Raw genomic sequence first — 20,319 nt, 5'->3', positions numbered from 1 at the left:
TCTCTAGAAACTCTTAATCAATACCAAGGCAAGGACTTAAAATCTGCATTTTATTGTGCTTCTCTGGTAACCTCCTGTAACTGACTTCCCTCCCCCTCCCAACGTTGGCACCTCCTTAAAGATTAAGCATCTTTCTTCGGGCTGGGAACTGATTGCAGCGCTCATCTGTGACCCCCCAGCCCGAGGCAACACACCTGCCACCCCGCGGCATTCATTGAGACAGCAGACCTATCTGCCGTTTCCATCAAAAGCTGTGCTGACAGAGCAGCCTCATGACTATTGTAAAAGGGATATTTCAATCACATGTGAAACACCCTGTTTGGGGGTATATAACCACTCTGTGTACCCCACTTCTTCAGTGCCCTTTCTTCCTTCGGGAAGAAAGGCCCCGGGCCATGGTTCCTCATAAAGCTTTGTTTAATTTTCTCTTGCTATTCTGTCTCATGTGAATTTAATTCGTTCTCTGGCCAGATGAACCCACATTTGGGAAGAGGAAATGTCTTCCTCCCCTACACTGGGCTGTAGGGGCTCCAAGGTGCATTCATTCAACATTTACTTATGGAGGGCAAAGAGAACACATCCTCGTCATCACTGCTCACTCATTCAACATCCGAGCGATATACTGCTATGTACTGGATGCTGGGGGATGCAGAGGTCCTGCACTGGAGGAGCTTACATAAGTTTCAAGAGCAGAGCTCCTGCAATGATTAACACCCTATTTGCATACATAATTTCAACTCAGTCCTCACAGTGGTGTTGTGATGATAAGACTAGCTAGCCTTTATTGCGTACTGACTATGTGCCAGCTGTTGCACTTTACATGCACCGTCTCATTTAAACTTCATAACAATTCTGGGCAGAGGATATAGTTATCTACTCACATTTTACAGACCAGGAAACCAAGGCTCACTTGTCCAGAGCCAGCAAGCAACAGAACTGGGATTCAATCTGAATCTTCTGGCACCCAAGCCCAGGCTGCTAACCTCAACCGCCCTCACCAAGTAGATGCTAACACTGTCTCCATTTTATGGAAGGGCAAACTGAGGATGGGGGGGCATCTAGTGATTCTTCACTTACAAGCAAATAAAATTTTGTCATTCAATACTCTAAAGTGAGGTTTGAATCTATTATTTCTTATTTCGAATTTTACTGTTTTGTGGATATTTATTTGACTGCATTGAACTGACCAGGGTCTTCAAAATAACTCTCACCATTTTGTACGACATTTTTCTTTCTACCATAGCAAACTGTGACATTGATAGTTGGCTGCACCCGTTATACAGATGGAGAAACCAAAGGACAAAGAAGGACAACAACCTGCATAATTGGTTCAGAACCATGAGTGTCTCCCTTAGAAGTGGTTCACAGCCCCCCTGCTGGGCCATGCAAGTGGTACCTTCAGAAGGGAGGGTGGAGCTGGGCTTGCATCCTCTACTTCATTGGATGTTTGGAAACATGCCAGTTTCACAGAGCTAAAGGCCGGGGTTGCTTCAGGATGGGTAGACTCTGCACCTGGGCAGAAACTGCCCCATTAATATGTGAGGCTAGTCCTGGAAAGAGGCCACTGTTATATTTCCTTCTCTCCCAGGCAGCGTAGACACATGAGCGATTTCACAGGTTAACAGACAACACAGTGGATGCTGGTAGCTGCCCCCTCACCGCTGACTGTTCACTCCAGGGGATCTGAGACAGATTTGGCCTGGACTAACTGCTTAGGCTCCAGACCCCAAATAAACTGTCAGCTCAGAGTTTTATACCAAGAGCCGTCACTAGTCACAGCATTAAATCATTTTCACTGTGGTCACGAAAGAACGTTTTATTGCTCTTCTTTATGTGAATCATAAAAAATATTGTGCTTTTCACAATTTCTTTCCTTTCCTGCTTTTTGGGGTTTTTGTTTTTTTTTTTTTGAGGAAGATTACCCTTGAGCTAACATCTGCTGCCAATCCTCCTCTTTTTGCTGAGGAAGACTGGCCCTGAGCTAACATCTGTGCCCATCTTCCTCTACCTTATATGTGGGACACCTGCCACAGCGTGGTTTGATAAGCAGTGGGTAGGTCCACGCCCAGAATCCGAACCAGCAAACCCCGGGCCGCCAAAGTGGAATATGCGAGCTTAACCGCTGCACCACCAGGCTGGCCCTGCTTTTAGAGTATTTTATGCCTCAGACACAGTGAGGTTTTTGACATAACATTTCAGAGAAAATCTTAACTTTTTAAACAAGAAAAGAACGGTTTCAACCAACCTATGAAGGGGAGTTATGGAGCTGCAGTGCCAAGTTACCCTGCGTTGATGACCGACATCGCAAAGAACCAGGTGTTCTTCCGTTGCTTTTAAAATAGAAATGTGATCTCTTTTGTAGCATGCACCCAACAGTGTGGCACCAAAGCAATTTTTGATGCTCACGGCATCTTTCCTATAGAGATATTTTAATGGCTTCCTTGGCACTGTGGGCCGTAAGTGCCACTTGATGAGATTCCAGAGGCCAGCATTCATTCATTCATTCATTCATTCATTCATTCAACACATGTTTATTCAGGACCCACAATGTCCCAGGCATGGCATTAGGCACTAACACAGCATCCTGTGAGCTTTTAATAAATGAGCAGGTGCTCAACAGTTACTTGCATGAATGAATGAGTGGGTATTGGCCTGTCCTCAGAGTTGTTCCCAAGAGTAAAGGGACCGTGCAGCCACCTTGAAGAGGTATTAAAACGTTCACCCAAACAAAAATACATTCTACTACTTTTCTACAAAGGTGCCCACACTAGCCTCATTTTTTCAGGGCTTCCTTAAGGAGTTATGCATTATAATCATGTTAAATGGCATTGCTTGGAGTCTCTAGTAACACTTAGCTGCCATTTTGAAGAAGGAGTGAGATTCCATGGTTGGGACATGGCTTTAGAATCAGAAACCCCTAGAATGGAACCCTAGTTTCATCCCCTGCCTTATGTCTAACTTGGGCAGATGATTTAACCTCTCTGAACCATAGTTTTACTCATTTCAATGGGGTTAGCACCTACCTTGTAGAATTGTTATGACCATTTTCTGAGATAAAGCATATTAAGTGTCTGGCACACAGCTGCTGCTTAATAAGTGCTTGTAGCGCCTCCCCTCCGCCCCCAACTCCACTCCACCCTGTACACACTTTTTTACAAACAAGTAAACATTTACTGAAACCTACCATGTGCCAGTCTTGGTGCACTGGGGTACTTGTGTCTAACAAGAGACCGTCCATGTTCTCAGGACTCAGCATCAACATGACTGTGTGAAATCTCAGTTCCACATTCTCCATCCTTTAACAGCCTCCCCTTCTCCTCTAAGGCTCCCTCTGTGCCACTTAGTCCCTCTCCCATTCTATTGCCAAAGCCTTTCTCTTTGGGAGCTGTCTACCTTTTCCTTTATCCTTCCATTGCCAAAGGATCTCTAAGTCCCGCATCCTCAGTGATGTCTGGAACAACTGGGTTCTCCTTCTGAAATATTTCAGGCCATTAAGTCACTTTATAGGGGATTAGTTTGCAGGACAAGCCCTTCAGAGACTGTTCCCCCTGAGCTCCATGCGGTCAGTTCAGATGAGCGCTACCAGATGACCGGCAGAGCTCACCTATGACTGCAGGGGTTCCCAGGCTCAGCTTCCCCATCATGAAGAGTGTGAGAGGGGTCCATGTCACACACAGACCAGTCCCTCTGAGGCAGCACAACACTGAAACAGGAGAGGGAAACTGCAACACTTTCTTACCAAAATGGAAGCAGGGTAGTAGTTAAGCCAGGTGACTTTGGAATTGGACCAACCTGGGTACCCATCTTGGCTCCACCATCTTCTGCTTAAATCATCTCTAGGCCTGACCCTTCTCATCTGCAGAATGGGAACGCTAACAGCATCCACCCTTGGACTGCAGTGAGATGTAGCAAACAATGCATACTCAGTGCTTAGCATCATGCCTGGCATGTGGGGAGCTTTTAATAAATGACAGCTACTATTATTAACAAGAATTAGGTGCTTGGTTCAAAAGTATGGAGGCAAAGTCTACGGCTCAACAGAGCCTGTTGTGCCTTTCAAATGATTCTTTGATAAACAACGTCACCTCTTCCTTTGAGATATGGGTCTAAATCAAATGAAGATACTGTATGGAGATACAAAATAGAAGGATAATCACATGGCAGCCCAGTGAGCTCGCTCAGCCCCCCGGCACACCCAGGGCCCTGAGATCACCTCTAAGGGCTGGAATTCCACAGCTGTGGCAGGCGGGGGAGGACCCCAGGGGTCCACCCTCCAGAATGCCCCTTGCTTCTGGTGGCCAGCCTCAGTGACAGTAATAACAAGCAGTCACATAGAAGCTGTTCTAAGCAAGGTGCTGTCCTGGGTGTTTTACCCTCTGGAGATATATGCAATACCATCATCCCTGTTTTACAGATGAAGAAATTGAGGACAAAGAGGGTTTTGCTGAGCATCACACAGACAATAAACGGAGGAGCTTGGATTTGAACCTGGGCAATACAGCTCCAGAGTCCACCCTCCTAATCACCAAGCTAGGTTCTACCTCTCAAAGCAGGAAGGAGAAAGAAGCCTCGAGTCTTCTTGTTTTCATGCTCATTTACTAAGTGAGGATGGAGTCACTTTCCTTCTGAGATCTCGTTCAACTTCCCTCCTAGACAGAGATAATCCATCTGAGCCCTCCACGTGCCTCTGGGAGGCCCATCACTATGGGGTCTATCACAGCATAGCTAACTGTCTGTCCAGACGACAGCCTACCTCCACACCCAGATCATACGTGATGCAGGGGCAGGGGCTGGTCCCCACCTCCCCCTGTTCCCTGGAACCCAGCAGGTGCTGGAGAGATGGACCAGATACTGGTTCACATTATCATCTTGGTCTACATGTCACAAATCAAAACGTAATCTCCCAGGTCACGGGCGTCACTTTGGAGAGAAATGTCAGCCCTCATCACATGAGCCAATGTATTGGCCACGATTCATCGATCACCCTATACATTTAACTTTTCACTTCTTCACAACAGCCCTATCTTAAGATGACAGACTGAGGTTTAGTGAGTAAATGCAGCTAGAAAGTGGATGAGCTAGAACGGAACCTCAGGTTTCTTTGTGTCCTCTTTGTCTGAACTCTCAGAGACAGGCAAATCCTCTCCTGAGCTTCCCTCTCGGAACAGCGAATCCTCAGAGAACAGCGTAAATCCTTAGAGAACACGATCTAATGAGAACGGCAGCCTCAGGGACTTTTGCTAATTAGGAGCCCTTTTCACATTTCAGCACTCAGGGTGCAGGAAAGGGAGAAAGCACAGAGGAAACGGGTATAGCTCCGTCTCCATTAATCCCACAACATCTATTAGGAATAGTATTTTCCAGTGGGAGACACTGAATTACAGAGGTGTTGAAAGTGTGCAAAGTCCCCCAGCTGTGACAGTGCAAAGTCTAGGACTTTCTGACCACAAAGCTGGAAAACTTTCCTCCCCACGAAGCCCCCTCAGTAAAGATGGCATCCTCAGCCTCATGCGGGCTGTCTGTGTGCTGTTGTGTCGTTCATTCCTTCCCCATTGAACACGGCCCTGTGCCCAGCACTGCCGCAGGCGTTCTAGGAGCCAGGTTCTGCTTTTCCTCCTCATCTCTCTTTCCCTCCCACTCTTCTTGATCTCGGGTGCTTGCTCTCTTGGCTTCAGGACAATGGATCACAGTGGAACAACAGACCTTCCCCGTGTCGGTCCTTCCTTGCACACGTGCTTTTGAGTCTGAAACACCTACACACCCAGAGACAGCTATTTGCAACAAGCCCCTATTCTTTCCTTCTGGGCTGTGCTGAGGATCAGCTGTGAGCTGCAGGAAGATGGCGGATGGGCTTCCCCGGTTACCTTCGTGGTCTGGCAGTGGGAAAGGAACGTGACCTTGGCAAAGGGGTCTGAAAGTCCGTTGCTGTCAGCCGCGATGAGGCCCCGGGCTTGGTACATGTGCGCTCTCAGCTGGAAGACGTGCCGGTCTGTGGATGGATATGGAGAGGGACAGGCGTTAGCGGGCTGTTCCAGAACAGTGTGTGAATGGGTGTCTGTGGGCGATGTGCGTCTGCAGGCGTATCCAGAGACAGACAAGGAAAGCATGGCACCGCCACCTCCGAGCCTGAGATGGCAGCGGGGGAGAAGGCGGAGAGGTCACATTGATGGGAGTTTCGGGGCCAGGCAGTCTCCTTGTGCTTTCACCACATTGTGGATTTTTAATCTTCCTAACAACCCTGTGAAACAGACATAATTATCTCCATTTTCTAGACGAGGGAAATGGCTCACAAAAAGGCTAAAATACTTTTCCAAGTTTGCAGAGCTAACCAATGCCAGAGCCTGGATTTCATTTCTGTCAGGTGCCAAAATCACCTTCTCTTTCTAAAATACCACATTTAACTTCCTAGTAATTCTCTGTTTCTGCTGGCATGAGTGTGTGTGTGTTCATGGGTGAAAGGGGCTGCTCCACAAATAGTTTTTGCTTCAATAAATTCAATAGAAGCTTGAATCATTTATGCATCCATACATCCATTCAGCCAGCCAATGTCATTTTGAGCTCCAGCTGTGTACCAGATACAGTTCTGGTCTCTAAGGATTCTGAAGTAGCTGAGACAGCCCCCTGCCTTGGGGAGGGCCAGGGAGAGGGCAGAAGATAAGACAAGCATCTTAATCACAGAGCTAAGTGTCCTGTGAGAGATACAGGCAGAGGAGATGGGGAGTTGAAGGCAAGAGCGAGCACATCTGTTTGATGGGCTGGGACGCAGAGAGAGGGCCGCTGGTGGAGGCAGACCAGGATTCAGTGGGGGAATCCCAAGACAGAGCTGAGTTAATCATATTCCTTTATTCGTTGGCTCATGGGACTTTATGAACAAGGCCCCTCTTGTTTGTCCTATTGACTTGTTCCCCGTTACCCCTTTACTCATCCCCATTCCTTGTCTCTCCCAAAGGTGACTATTGTACCATGTTTAGTGTATCCGTGTTTTTGTGTTGACATGGGACTGGGATACAGGAACTCTTGCACACCAACTTGACTAGCTCTACTCAGTTCAATTAAGGGTACAAATACCCTGTGCCCCGCCGCAATGCCACTCATAGGCTTATAGCACCCAGGTCCATATGAGGACTCATACAAGTTCCTAACCCTCTCTGTGCCTTTGTTTCCTCATCTGTAAAATGGAGGTAATAATAGTTCCTCGTAGGGGATTGTAGGGGATTGAAGGACTAAGACGGGTGCCTGATACATGGGAAGAACTTTAAAAGTGGTGTGAAGATGCTGGTGTGGCTGTCACTATTGCTCATTACAATGTGGCCTGTAATGGTGGACAGCTGGGGGCAACCTGGGTGTCCCTCAGGGAGTGGACAGGAAGAACATTAGGGAACTTGGTATAGCAGTTAGAAGCAATGGATTAGAGGTATACAGAGCAAAATAGGTGGCTCTCAACAATACAGAGCTTAATAGAAAAGGACAAAACAGCATGAGATACATAACAATACTACTTATGTAAAACGAAAATACGTGCGCACAAAAGGAAAATTCACATTCGCCAAAGCACGTTCAAATAAAAAGAGGCAGACTCTAGGGGAGGTGGTACTGCCCTTTGAGCAGAGCCCTAAAGGGTGGCAGCATTTGACAAGCAGCAATGGGGTGAGCAGGGCTGTGGAGAGCTCTCCAAGTGGCTGGAGCGGGGTAAGTAAAGATGAGGACAAAAATGCCAGGCCACGTAGGGGACAGGATGAGTCTAGTTTGGCCAAAGTATGAGGTCCCAGAAAGTTGTGGTCACATTGCCGTGGGTCTTTGAGGCCTGAATTGAACAGGTAATGGGGACCTCTTGAAGGTCTGTGCCCAGGAGCCGATGATATTCGAGCAAAGCTTCAGGGGAATGAAACTGTGAGTCAAGCATGCAACAGACAGAAGAGATGCTGCAGGAGGATCAAGAAGAAGACCACACTGTCCATCCAGGTGGGAAGTTTTAGGGCCAGATCCCATGCAGTGGTGGAAGAAATTGAAATGAGGAGGGGAAGAGAGAGACATTGCGGCCGTGGGTGCTACAGGACTTGGCTCCTGACCGGCAGGGCGAGCAGGGGCAGTGAAGGAAGCGGGTGCCAAAGATAGCTCCTTACTTGACTGTCTGTCATCATGCCTGCACATGTTTCCATCCTTCTACCCCGTGCCACTGTCTGCCTACATGGGGACCAATGTGGAGCCTGAGAATGCAGCAACCACAACAGTTCCCATTCTGAGCCTGCAAAGGATTTAAAAACTTGAAATCTGCACACTCCTGAATTAAGTCCAGCTGCTTCAAGCACAAAGTGCTTAAAGCTCTGATCAAGTAGGGGAGCCAGAGAAGTGATTCTTCAGCCTCAATTCCAAGTCCTCCCCCATCCTCACCTCCACGTACACCAAAAACACCCTGAAGTGGACAGACTGGGACTTGCTGACGAGAGAGAGCCTTAATATGGCGACCACAAACAATGGACTGTTCAGTAGAAGGTTTAGGAATTTCTTGACGGAGTCTATGTCTAGAGAGAGCCCACATGTTCCTTAACATGCGGTTTAGTTTGGGAAATTCCGCAGCTGGGAGTGAACTTGGGCATGGCTCATCCCCTGAGAACCAGCTGCCCCTGAATTGACCAATCCCAGAATTTTAGCAGAGGTCCCAATTGCAGACACACAGGCGGTATGCTGCACAACTCCAGGGGGCGCTATTTACTTAGTCTAAATTTTTGATTTTCTGAAACCTAGAGTCTTACCAGCTCTGTTCCTTAGACTAATCAAGTCAGCTTCCTCTTTACTCTCACACTTTCGTGGCCGGTCATTTGTGGTAAGGCTCACTTTGCACTTGTGGTTATTAGAGACATGTCTAGTTGCCCCCACTTGAGGGCCGGATCACCTCTCACTCAACTCCACATCCCCCGCTAGTCTTCCCACTGTACCTGCCATATGTAGGTGCAAAATAATTATTGGTTGAATGGAGATTTTCTGAAGCACAAAATGACTGAAGAAGCAAAATTCTCCAGTAGGTGTGGAAGGCAGCCAAAGCCATCAGTGTCAGCGCACAGCGGAGGAAGTTTATTAGGTCACTGCATGAAAACAACATGCTGCAGAGGATCAGAGAGCTTTGGAAAGAGTCTTTGCTCTCCTCTGAATTGTTAGTAGCTGGGACAGCAAATACATCCGTGGACCTTAGGTCTCTAGAGACAGTGTCTACAGAAATACAAAGATAACTTGATGTGGGTATTTTTCATCCAAAGATGAAACTCTCTAAAGACAGGATGGAAAGCAGTGGAGATAAAGCAGGGTCTGGAGATGGTTTGCTCCATCATTTACTAACTGTGTGATCTTGGGCAGTTTCTAAGCATCTCTGATACATCCTTTCTCCATCTATAAAATGAAGAAGCCACCCAGGTTGATGTGAGAAATAAATCTTATGTATAGAATATAGGGCACAATGCTCGGCACATGGGGGGCTATGCATTTTCTAAAAAGACAAGGCTGAGCTTTCCTTGCTCTTATGCATTGACCTTGGGCATATCAACCATGAGCTGCGCCATTGGATAAACATCTCTAGAACCTTGTTTTTTCTAACCATTGAGCCAGTTAGATTCCACGGGCAGTCAAGGTCAACCAACATCCCAGGAGCCTTGTGCAACACAGGAAACCTGGGTGTGTAAGCAGTTATTCAGTGTTTCCAATACACTCAATTCAAAACTCAACTTCAGACAAAGTAAAGGTAATCTGCAGTCTACTCTGTCTGAATTCAGCAGCAGGAGATCCTGCAAATTGAAGCCACTTGGAAACAGAAAGCAAAATGCAACTGTAACGCATTACTACATATAATAAAAATCAGAATTATATGAAAATATAAACACGATGGCCCTCATCGAAAACATCTACATAGGAGAAAGGATTACATAAAGTATGTTGAATTTCTAAAAGCAGCCAGGTCAAGAAGCAAGCTAGAGAAACATGAGTGACCTCAATGCTACCAGTTTCCTTTGGGTCATTACCAGGAAAGGTAACTGCCTGCTGTTTATGGGTCAAAACCCCAAAAGCCATGTAAAAGGAAAACCTGCTTTAATTTCAGAGGTCATTTCAGCACAAGAACTTACTGATGTTTCTTTAAAAGACATCTTTTGCTAAAAATGCAAACTTAACCTACATAGTCTGCCTACAAAGAAACTCAAATTGTTCTCTTTCCATTAACAGAAAAATACGAATTTTTATTCCAGGTGTGTTTAATGACTTCACTTTATTCTTTTTAGATAGGACATCGGAAGATAAGGAAGAAAATTTAGAAACTATATTCAAAGAAAGCAAATAAGTTGATCCTAAAATGATGTGCAAACAATTCACACATGTCACCCTCCTCACTGTTTTCTCAGAAGCCAATGACCCTCTTTGCCCAGTGGGCATCATACCTTGGTAGAGCAGGTTGGCTGGGGGTTGATTGGCACCAGCCACTTTGGAGGACATTTCTGCTTCGTAGCCTGCTGGCAAGTTGTCCAAAATGGCACTTGAGTGTTTGGTGGAGCCCAGCCAGAGGTATACATCGACTTTTGCTTGCACTGACCAACCAGCCGGCCGTTTTCCAGGAAGCTGGGGAAGGGTTACAAGGAAGACCACCTCATTAGTAGGAGTGATTATGGGCCTCACTCTTTGAGACAAGAGGTCCTTCCTGGGGACACACCTGGGAGTGTGTTCAGAGAGTGGTTCTCAGGAGCTTACCTTATACTAAAATGAGAGCAATGACGCCAGTTGCCACGATGCACAATTCCAGAGGCAGATCCAGGGTTAGTGGGGCCTGAATCTTAAACAGGCACTGTGCTAAGCACTTCTGAGCCCTGGATCATTTAACCCTAACAGGTAGGTATGGTTATGGGCCCTGTTTTATAGATGAGGAAACTCAGGCTCAGAGAGGTTAAATAAGTTCCCTATGATCATTCAGCTTTTAAGTGACGGAGTCAGGACTTGAACTCAGGAGAGATGATTCTCAGTCTAGACTTGGGACTCTGAACCCCCACAGCTTGCCTCTTCCCGCACTGAGTTGAAATCTCCCTTCCCAGAACTTCCAACTGCCTGGAGTTCCAGCCACAGCCTCTACCTCATTGCTTCACTCAGAAGAATTCAAATGCTTCTTCCACAGGTCGGGCCCTCAGGAGCTTGAAGGAACCTACGTGCCCTGCCATGTTCTTTCTTCCTAACTAAACATCTCTAGCTCCCTCACCCATTCCTCATGCAGCGTGTTGCAAATTCCCTTACTACCCTGCATTCTCTCCTTTAATGTACTTGGATTTGTATCGAGGTTTTTGCTTGTTCGAATTTGTGTGTTTACGTGTATTAGTGTGTGTGGTGTATGTGCACATGCATATGTATGTGTGTGGGTGCACGTGTTCTCAAGGTGTTAAGGACACAACTCAGTGCAGCGTGGTTCCTTTATTTCTCCACCACCAGAATTAAGGGAACTCTTGCTCCCATCCAAGGAGTCCCAGGGCCCAGACTTGGCTGCGTTCAGGGTTGCTAGCAAGGCCTTCATTCTGAGAGTGGCTACCTCTCCAGATTTTGTTGACTCTTTTAAGTGCCTCTTCTTAGCGTTTCTTAGCATTTCTTACCAGTATTTTCCCCTCTCTTCTGCACCACCTCTTTTCCAGAGAGAATCACAAAATCCTACTGCAAGAGGCTACAGCTTGCTCTGACAATTTCCAAGGCACCCACGGAGAGCCCCTGAACCAAAATTAAGCACAGCTGTTCACCTTTCCATCTTGCGTTGTGGGTTCGCTAAATGGATTTTGAGCAACTCAATTCAGCAGCTACAACAAGTGTCGCTAGGCCTTGCTGAGGGGGTGGGGCCAGGAGGGCTTCACAAGGACCAAGTCACAGACCCAGCCCCGCATCCAAGAGCTCACGTCTAGACGAGGAAGCTGACTTGCATTCACTTACTCGCATGCAAAGTCAAGCGGAAGAGAGAAAATGCTGAGGGGGAAGAGAAGTAACAGCAGGTATTTCCATCTTTTCTTGAAGATTCAAATATTTAGCTGGGCTTTGATCGGTACTCTGGAGTTGGACCAGCAGAGAAGGCATCCCAGGAACAGGGCAGTGTGTGGACAAAGATACAGGGGCAGCAAGAGTGGTTAAATGGGTTAACGTTTACTGAGTGCTTACTCTGTGCCAGCAACGGATGTGCTAAGAGCTTTCAGAAAAGAAAGAGCTGGGGCAGAGACTGACGCCGAGGGGGCTGAAGAATCCTGCCGTTCTGTGGAGGAGTCTGGATTGTATTCTTTGGGGAGTGGAATGCCATTACTTATTCAGCATTAAAAAGAAAAAGTTCATTTTATTGTTGGTAAAAACAACCACTCTGCAACTCAGAATTTTTAAAACTATGGCAAGACAAATAATCCTCAATTCATCACTTCTATAATGATAATAATAAGAGCTAAAATGCATTTAGCACTTGTTCCATAAAACAAACGTTTGTTGAAAGCCTAAGTTATTTTGTTGTAATAAAAGCAATCCCTCTGCCATTTGTAGACATCACCAGGACACCAATTCACAAAGGCCGGGATTTTTATGTCTGTTCACAGTGATGCCCCCAATACCTAAAAAAGCCCTTGGCACCCAGGAAGAACTCGGTAAATACTTGTCAAATTATGTATTTATTTTTCTAATAATAATATTTTACACATGGTGAGCACTGCATTGTCCCAGGCTCTGCCCTCATGTTCCTCCCTCACACAGAATGTCCTGTTGCTTGCATACTATTAACAACGGGGCCTGCCCTGTGGCTGAGGAGTTAAGTTCGTGAACTCCACTTCAGCAGCCCGGGGTTCGCCAGTTCAGATCCTGGGCATGGACCTACGCACCGCTCATCAAGCCATGCTGTGGTGGCAGCCCATGTAGAAGAACTAGAATGACCTACAACTAGGATATACAACTATGTACTGGGGCTTTGGGGAGAAAAAAATAGAAAGAGGAAGATTGGCAACAGATGTTAGCTCAGGGTCAATCTTCCTAAAAAAATAAAACAAAGACAAAAACTGCATTGTATCTCTAAAAAAAAAAGCAAGCCACAGGCTATCATTCATCTTCATGATGACTATAAAATAAATACTTTTATTATGTGCATTTTAAAGATGAAGCAAAGGAGGTTCAGAGAGGTTAAGCAATAGTCCAACATCACAGAGCGAGGCAGGGATAGAGCCAAGACTCAACCCTGCTCACCCTGGCTCCAGAGCCCAGACTCTTAGCCAGCGCTCCTCACACACTGATGTGTGTGTCAGTGCATGTGAACGGCCTGGGCATCTGGTTAAAATGTAAATTCTGACTCAATAGGTCTGGGGTAGAGTTTGAGATTCTGCCTTTCTCCCTGTTGGTGCTGATCCTGCTGGTCTGCGGACCACAGTTTTAAGAACTGAAGTAGCGAAACTTAACTAACGATGCTGCATTGTCCCAAGCAGATCTGATATCCTTTGCTTCTTAAAGTAAAGCAAAAACAAAAACAACAACAAAAAACATCATTCATTTCTACTGCTATGAAAACAACATGGGTGTGTGAATTGATGGTTAGAACCAAAAACTCAGCTAACATCTTGTGACAATGTTATATGAGGACACTGCTATAATCCTGAGTTTGCAGCTTACACATCTTTTTAAAAACACACAAACTGAAACTGCTTGCAAGACAACACAGAGCCTCTCACTCAAGTGTCCATGTTGGAACTCACACGGCATTATTGAGCACCTTGCTAGGTGCTTTCAGAAACAGCATCCCATTTTTAGTTTCACTTGCACTTCCAGCCTGGGTGTGTCTTCCCCTGCCTCCTTCTCTTCCCCATTCTCCTGTCTTTCTCATGTACTCCTCAAATCTGACCAACCACAGCAACTTCTTTCCTTTTGAGAGTAGCATGGTAAGGTAGGAAAAAATAATAATAATAATTAAAGAATGCAAAAGTGCATCAAAAATCTATGATCATCAAAGTATAAAAATTGTCTGAGACAAAATGCTACAGTCTTAGCGTCTCTCATGCCCCATCCACCCCCCTCCAGGGTCCTCAGGAATGCCAGCTGGCTTAGAAGGAAGAGGAAATCTTGGCAAACCATAAAAAGGAGAGAAAGGTAATTCACACAAATTGTGCTGAAGTTGGTCAATCAATATTAGTCAGAGGAAGGGTTGTTTGCTTCGTGGAGGTTTCATTTTGTGGCAAGACCCAGAAGGGTGTCTTTCAGCCACCACTTTCTACTGCATCCGAGGGAAAGCTGGATGGAAAACTGGAGGTTGGAGAATAAGAGACTAGACTCCGGTGTGGAGCAGAGGATAGGATAGAGGTGGAGACGAGACTGAGAAGGGGCCTCTGGAGTCTACAGGGGCAGACTTGGCACAGAGAGGTGACTCAAGCAGAAAAGAAAAGGAAGATCAAGCACCACCCTCTGTCTGGGCTCTAAGTGCACCCAGCTCCTCCCACAGGATGAGTTTCTCTTTGGTAATGAACATGCTGTTCCCCACTTCGGCCACTAGGGAAAGGGGATGAGACTGAAAAGGGAGAACTCTTGCTTTTTTGGCTGGTCAATTAGGTCTAATTTCGTTCCAGCATTTTTAGTAGCATTACCAATAGATTTAAATTAGAGAAAAAGAAAAATCATGGAACCAGGGACCATGAAACCCTGCTTGCAGTTATAGATTTACTGTTACGTAACCATGTGACTTCAGATGAGGCCCCCTTGTTTCTTCTAGATTAATATGCCCCAAATGGGACCCCCAGAAACAGTAGTTTCCTAAAATTTATAAATAGGTATGCTAGATGATTATGGTTGTCAAATGTGGGTTGTAAAAGTTAAAGCTGTTTCCAGAGCCTTCTACTGGTAAACGAGCACTGAGAAACTCCAAGAGAGGGAGACCACGGCAACCTCCCAAACGTGTGAACATGGGATGCTTATGGAGGCACTCAAAGGACAGATGTCCCGTAGAATAAGCTTCGAGAAGAGTCTTGCCTAGAGATTTATAGATTTACATTCTATGCTTTGTCTTATTGCACTTCCTAATTCCCAGATACAAAATCAGAGTGGATGGCAGGTGTGTGAACACTCTGTCCCCCTGGTACAGCTCGTACTTATTCAGACTTAGCAATTCAGTGAGGAGCAGGGGTCAGAGAGGGAGGCGGAAGGAGCAAGTGGCAATCAAAGGTGACACATCACAACAGAAATGAAAATGGTTTTGCTAAATCATCTCAGCAAGACCTTTCATCGTGTCGGTTCAATTGAATTCAACACAATTCAGAAGGCTGTCACACAAAGCAGTCCCAGTGGCAAAAGGAAATTCAGATACAGAAGTAAACCCAGACCTCGGGGCAAAGGTTCTGCACTCCCAGTTATGTCCACCCTTTGGCTGTATTTGACACCCGCTCTTTGTCCTAATTTTAAATAATGCCAGGATACATCAAAATATTTAGGAGGGAGTAACTTGACACTGATTTTCTCGTATTTTTAGCACAAGGCCTTCTGAAATGATTCACTATTTTTAAGTATTTCTTGCAACCCCAGAATTCTTTAGATGGAGAAAGTTAAAGAAAAACTCTGATATTTGTGACGAGTAACTTGGGTGAAAATTTCTTTTTTCAGTTACAGTTTTACAGGGGTGGGTTTAAAAATCATTTTACACAAGTGACAGAAAATAACAAAGAGAATCACATACAGAAGGGAGCACACAATTCCAGAAACATCCTCTAGATGTTGGATGTCCGTTTGTTTGAACGCCAGCATTTGTTGAATGATGACCCTGGATGATGTACACTGCATGTTCTTTACATGCATTTGTCCAATTAATCCTCAACACCATCTCCATTTGACGGATGAAGAATCGTAGACATAGAGATATTAAGTAACTTGCCCAATGTCATACAGCTCATAAATATTAGGTTAAATTGTATTCCTCAAAAATTCTTATGCTGAAGTCCTAACCCCCAGTACCTTAGAATATGACCTTATTTGACAATAGGGTCACTGCAAAGATAGCTAACACGAGGTTAAACTGGAGCAGGGTTCTCATAAAAGGATACGATGTGAAGAGAGACTCCCACACAGGGAGAACATCCTGTCAAGACTGGAGTTATGCTGCCACAAGGAACTATCAGAAGCTAGAAAAGGCGCTTCCTTGGCATCTTCAAGAGGGAGCATGGCCCTGCCAACACCTTAATCTCAGACTTCCAGTCTTCAGAACGATGAAATACTAAATTTCTGCTGTTTAAGCCACTCAGGGGTACTTCGTTACAGCAGTCTTAGTAAACTATTACAACCCAGATTCACTTTATTTCAAAGCCCATGCATTAAACCATTACTCCACGTTGCCTCTTCTGTCTGCAACATTTGACCATCACATCTATAGTAGACTCTAGCAATTGGATGGCACTCAGAAGCCATCTCGTCTAGCTGCCCACTGCCATATTTACAACAAGGGGACAAGGAGCACATTATGGACCTCCATTTAGGGAACTATTTCCCTGTAATGGCTATCGTGAGGCCTGGTTCTATCCCCTGGAAACAAACACAAACACTCTCAACCCATGATCCATGTGGTAGCCCTACAAACACTTAAAATCTCTATCATGACATCAAATCTCTTCTCAGTGAAACATTGCTATGTCTTCACCCCTTCCTCGTATGGCATGGTTTCGAACCTTCACCTCCTCCTTCTGAGGCAGTAGAAAAATAACTATGTTACAGCAAGAAATCAGAACCGAAACTGGCAGAGCAGTCTACTATGGGTTGGGAAAAGTTAAATCGGTCAAAGCACACACTCTAGCTGTCAGTCATTGGTGAGTGTTAATTAAGCTTTTGGACTGCTTTTTCTCCATATTTGCACAAGTCTACTTCTTGGAAAGAAATTTCTTCATCATAGAGGTAAAATGCCCAGGGTCTCCAAGAAAGGCTCAAATCTTGAATTAGAGACAGCAGAATCCATCCAGAGATGGTGCCTGAGTAGCCACTCATGAGGCATCAGGGGACCATGTCTCCAGGAAGGATGCAAAGACTCAAGTTGAAAAGACTCATATTCACAATTTAAAAGTCACCAGGACTTTTATATTCCATAGAATTAGCAGTTTTATGGAATATAAAACTCTCCTCTTGTAATTTTCTTGAAATCTATCTTTAAAATATAGATAAATTCATGTGAAAAGATGCCATGGACAAATTTCACTTGAGAAAATGTACAGAGGAAACTAATGGAAAAATGTCCATTCTTCCTAGTAATCAAAGAAGTAATAATTAAAGTAACCTTGAGGTGCTCCTACTAGGTTAAAAGAAAATCTTACATGTCAGGTGACATAGTAATTAGAAAACTGGAAAATATTCAGCCTTGAGAAAGTCTATGAATCACAATTTGATTCAAGAAGGGCAAGGTGTTCCAGCTGTCTTCAGATCTTTGAAAGTTTTGAGGAAGAGTCTGTGATATGGACACACACTAGGAACGCTGAGCAACTCAGGAGGAAAGAGAATTTTTGAGTCAAAAATAGTGCAGACTTACTTTGAGGAAATGAGTTTTGATCATCCCGCAGTGTTTGCCCATCTGCTCCCTGGCGGGGGAATAGAGCAGGTCTTTGGACGGGATGCGGGCATAGGCCACTTTCTTGTTGTTGCTGAGCATCCAGATGAAGACATCGGGGATGGTGTGCTGTGGCTGTGGGAACAGAGGGGAATGGATTTGATAGGTTGGTGTTTAACAAGGGCACTTCCAGTGATCTCCTATCCTAAAACAGCCCCCCTTCTGCAAAACTAATTCTAGGGCTTAAACCCTCTGGGTACTTAAACATCTATGCAATCAAGCAAGTGTAGCTTCTTTGAGAAAGCCTTCGGTCATGAATTACAAGTACCTATAAACCCCATATGCCAAACTCTTATTGTGCTTTGAGGATATGCAAGTTGGATTCACGATTTGGCATCTTTGATGGCCTACTTTTCTCCATCTGTAGAACAAACATTTTTCTACACCTTCCCATAGATTTTCCTTTTCTTCTTTTTTTTGCAATCTTGTAATAATGATTTAGCCTTGAGCATTGGCCCTCCTAAGAGCTAGGTAACATTTCCAGAATATTGAAATAAAAAACCAAAAATTCATGAATATCTTTCCATTTGCTCTTAAGGAAGGAAAAACAATTCTGCAAGGGACTTTATACCTAAAATATGATTGCCAAGTATTTTAGCTCCATTTTAGGTGGTTATTCAGGAGAAATGACTAAATTGCTCAGAAAATTAGACTTTAAAGTTGAGCTAATCAAGACAGGAATTGCAGAATCTCCTGCCAGGAGGCCCATTATGCTGTGAGTGTTTGAAATGCACATTTCTGAGCCAACACAGCCACCAAAACAAAAGGGAGGTATATTGTTATAAACTAGGCTTTGGCATTCCCGGCTGGAAGCAGATCTCTGCCTTTCTAACCCCATAACCCTCTGGTGAAATTGCTACCCAAAGAGGGCATCCCTTCTCCCTTGATATGGAAACACAGCTATCATGTGGAGGTTTTCCGGGCCACAGAGCTGGTCAGTCAGAGACCTGAGGCCCCAGTTCCTGGCCTGAACCTTCTGGGTGCTTATTGAAACTCTTGCGTCTACTAAAGTGACTGCTTGTCTCATTCTTTATTAGGCCTTCAGGGAATGATGGATTTGCAACAAGAAATACAACTTTTGAGAACAGAAGCGGTAAATCTGTACCTCTCTGAAAACTTCCCACATGAAACTCGGTTTCTGACAGAAACAGATAGGAGGGCCGTTTTAGAGCATTCTAGAAGTCACCAGAGAGGCTGTTTACAAGCAAATTTAAAATGAGAAGCTGTTTTGACTTTTACTGGACGTGAGTTTAAATCTTCTTAAGTTGCAAACTTACCAAGCTTCCCGTGCTTATTTTGATTTTTCTTGAGTCCATTAGGGAACATGCTTTTTATTTCTGCTGAATACTTGGGCTTTGCAAACCAAATCTGTACATTTGCATCTTAATTTTAAAATCTCCTTTATCACCCCTAAACTAATAGTGTCTGCTCAGCTCAGTAGAGTTTGGGAGAAAACACTGCTCCTCTTTCATCCTTATCAAACATTCACACCTCACTGGGAAGACATTCAGTCTAATCTTCCAAATTGAGTTTTGCCTTGAGAGTTGATTACCTCATCAACAAGAAAGCGGATTTTTTCCACCAAGTTTTGGGCTTCCTGGATCATTTCATCAAGAGATAACTTTTTCTTCTGCTGCTGGATGATCTCCTTGGCCTCCTTGACCATCACGTCCTAAAATAAGACAAGAGTCAGCATAGATCTTTCTAGAAATCTGGACAACGAGCACTGTCCTGTTGCTGGAGAATCATGCAGGTACTTTTAAGTTCCACAAGGAGCCACTCATGAGGGCTGCTTCAGGGTCTGCCAGTGCACACTGCCTGTTGAAGAGAAATTTCGTAGGAATACGGAGGCGGTGAATATCTTCTCATGGTTGTTTGGCAGACGAGAAGCTGAGGCCCAGAAAAGTCACAGGTTTGTCAAGCTCCCATAGCTCTGTTAGGCAGGACCTAAATCTAGGCTTTCTAATACTTAACAACAACAGCAACAATCACAATAATAACAGCTGAAAAGGAACGAGCTCTTCCTCTGTCCAGGTGATGTTCTAACTGCTGTATTAATCCTCATAACTCCTCATAGCAACCTTACGGGGTAGGTGTTATTATTCCTGTTGTACAGTTGAGGAAACAGAGTAATAAGCTACCGAGAGGCAGAGCTGGAGGTGACCGCCAGCTGAGTCCAGAGTCCATGTCCTCGATCACTGCTCTCGCCACCTCTTCCTAGGGGCATGGTGGGTGCTTCCAGACCAAGTCGGCATCATGTGGGAAACACCACCAGGGGGCTCAGTGTGCGTGTTTGGAAGATCCAAAAGTGTTTATTTTGATTCACTCATTCAGCTCACATTTATGCGCTTAGGAAAAAGACCCAAACCCTTTGCGGTGCTTTCTAAGGCCCTGTGTGAGTTGGCCCTGCCTGCTCTGTCTCATCTCATGGTGCTTTCCTCACTGTGCCCCAGGCACACGGCTCCTCAGGAGGGCCTAAAAGATACCAAGCTCGGTCCATCCTCAAGACTGGTGTGCTTCCATTTCCTCTTGCTCAAATGTTCTTCCTGGACTCTGCGTGGCTGGCTTCCTCAACTAAATGTCACCACTGCCTTGCATCCCCCCACATTTTCCTGATTGCCATGACCTTTTAAAATTTCCTTCCTAATCATAATCTGTAATCACTTTTATTTACTTGTTGTTTACCTGTCTCTCTTCTGTTTTCTCCACTAAAACGTGAACTTCAC

At 45.0% G+C, this 20,319-nt stretch overlaps 1 protein-coding gene across 6 annotated transcripts in view; it reads right to left on the bottom strand.

The window, feature by feature from the left end:
* The window catches only part of FER1L6 (fer-1 like family member 6), a 213,824-nt gene that overhangs the window by 53,770 nt on the left and 139,735 nt on the right, over positions 1-20,319 (bottom strand). For all 6 annotated transcript variants that reach the window (XM_023648929.2, XM_023648930.2, XM_070222469.1 and 3 more), the window contains 4 exons: positions 19,146-19,265; positions 17,516-17,668; positions 10,422-10,599; positions 5,865-5,989 (listed from right to left, as the gene is read on the bottom strand). In XM_023648929.2, the coding sequence (XP_023504697.2) occupies positions 5,865-5,989; positions 10,422-10,599; positions 17,516-17,668; positions 19,146-19,265 (576 nt within the window). The remainder of the gene's footprint in view (positions 1-5,864; positions 5,990-10,421; positions 10,600-17,515; positions 17,669-19,145; positions 19,266-20,319) is intronic.

Source organism: Equus caballus, chromosome 9 (genome assembly GCF_041296265.1).
Source record: "Equus caballus isolate H_3958 breed thoroughbred chromosome 9, TB-T2T, whole genome shotgun sequence".
Lineage (NCBI taxonomy): Eukaryota > Metazoa > Chordata > Mammalia > Perissodactyla > Equidae > Equus > Equus caballus.
This window is presented reverse-complemented; position numbering and strand designations above follow the sequence as displayed.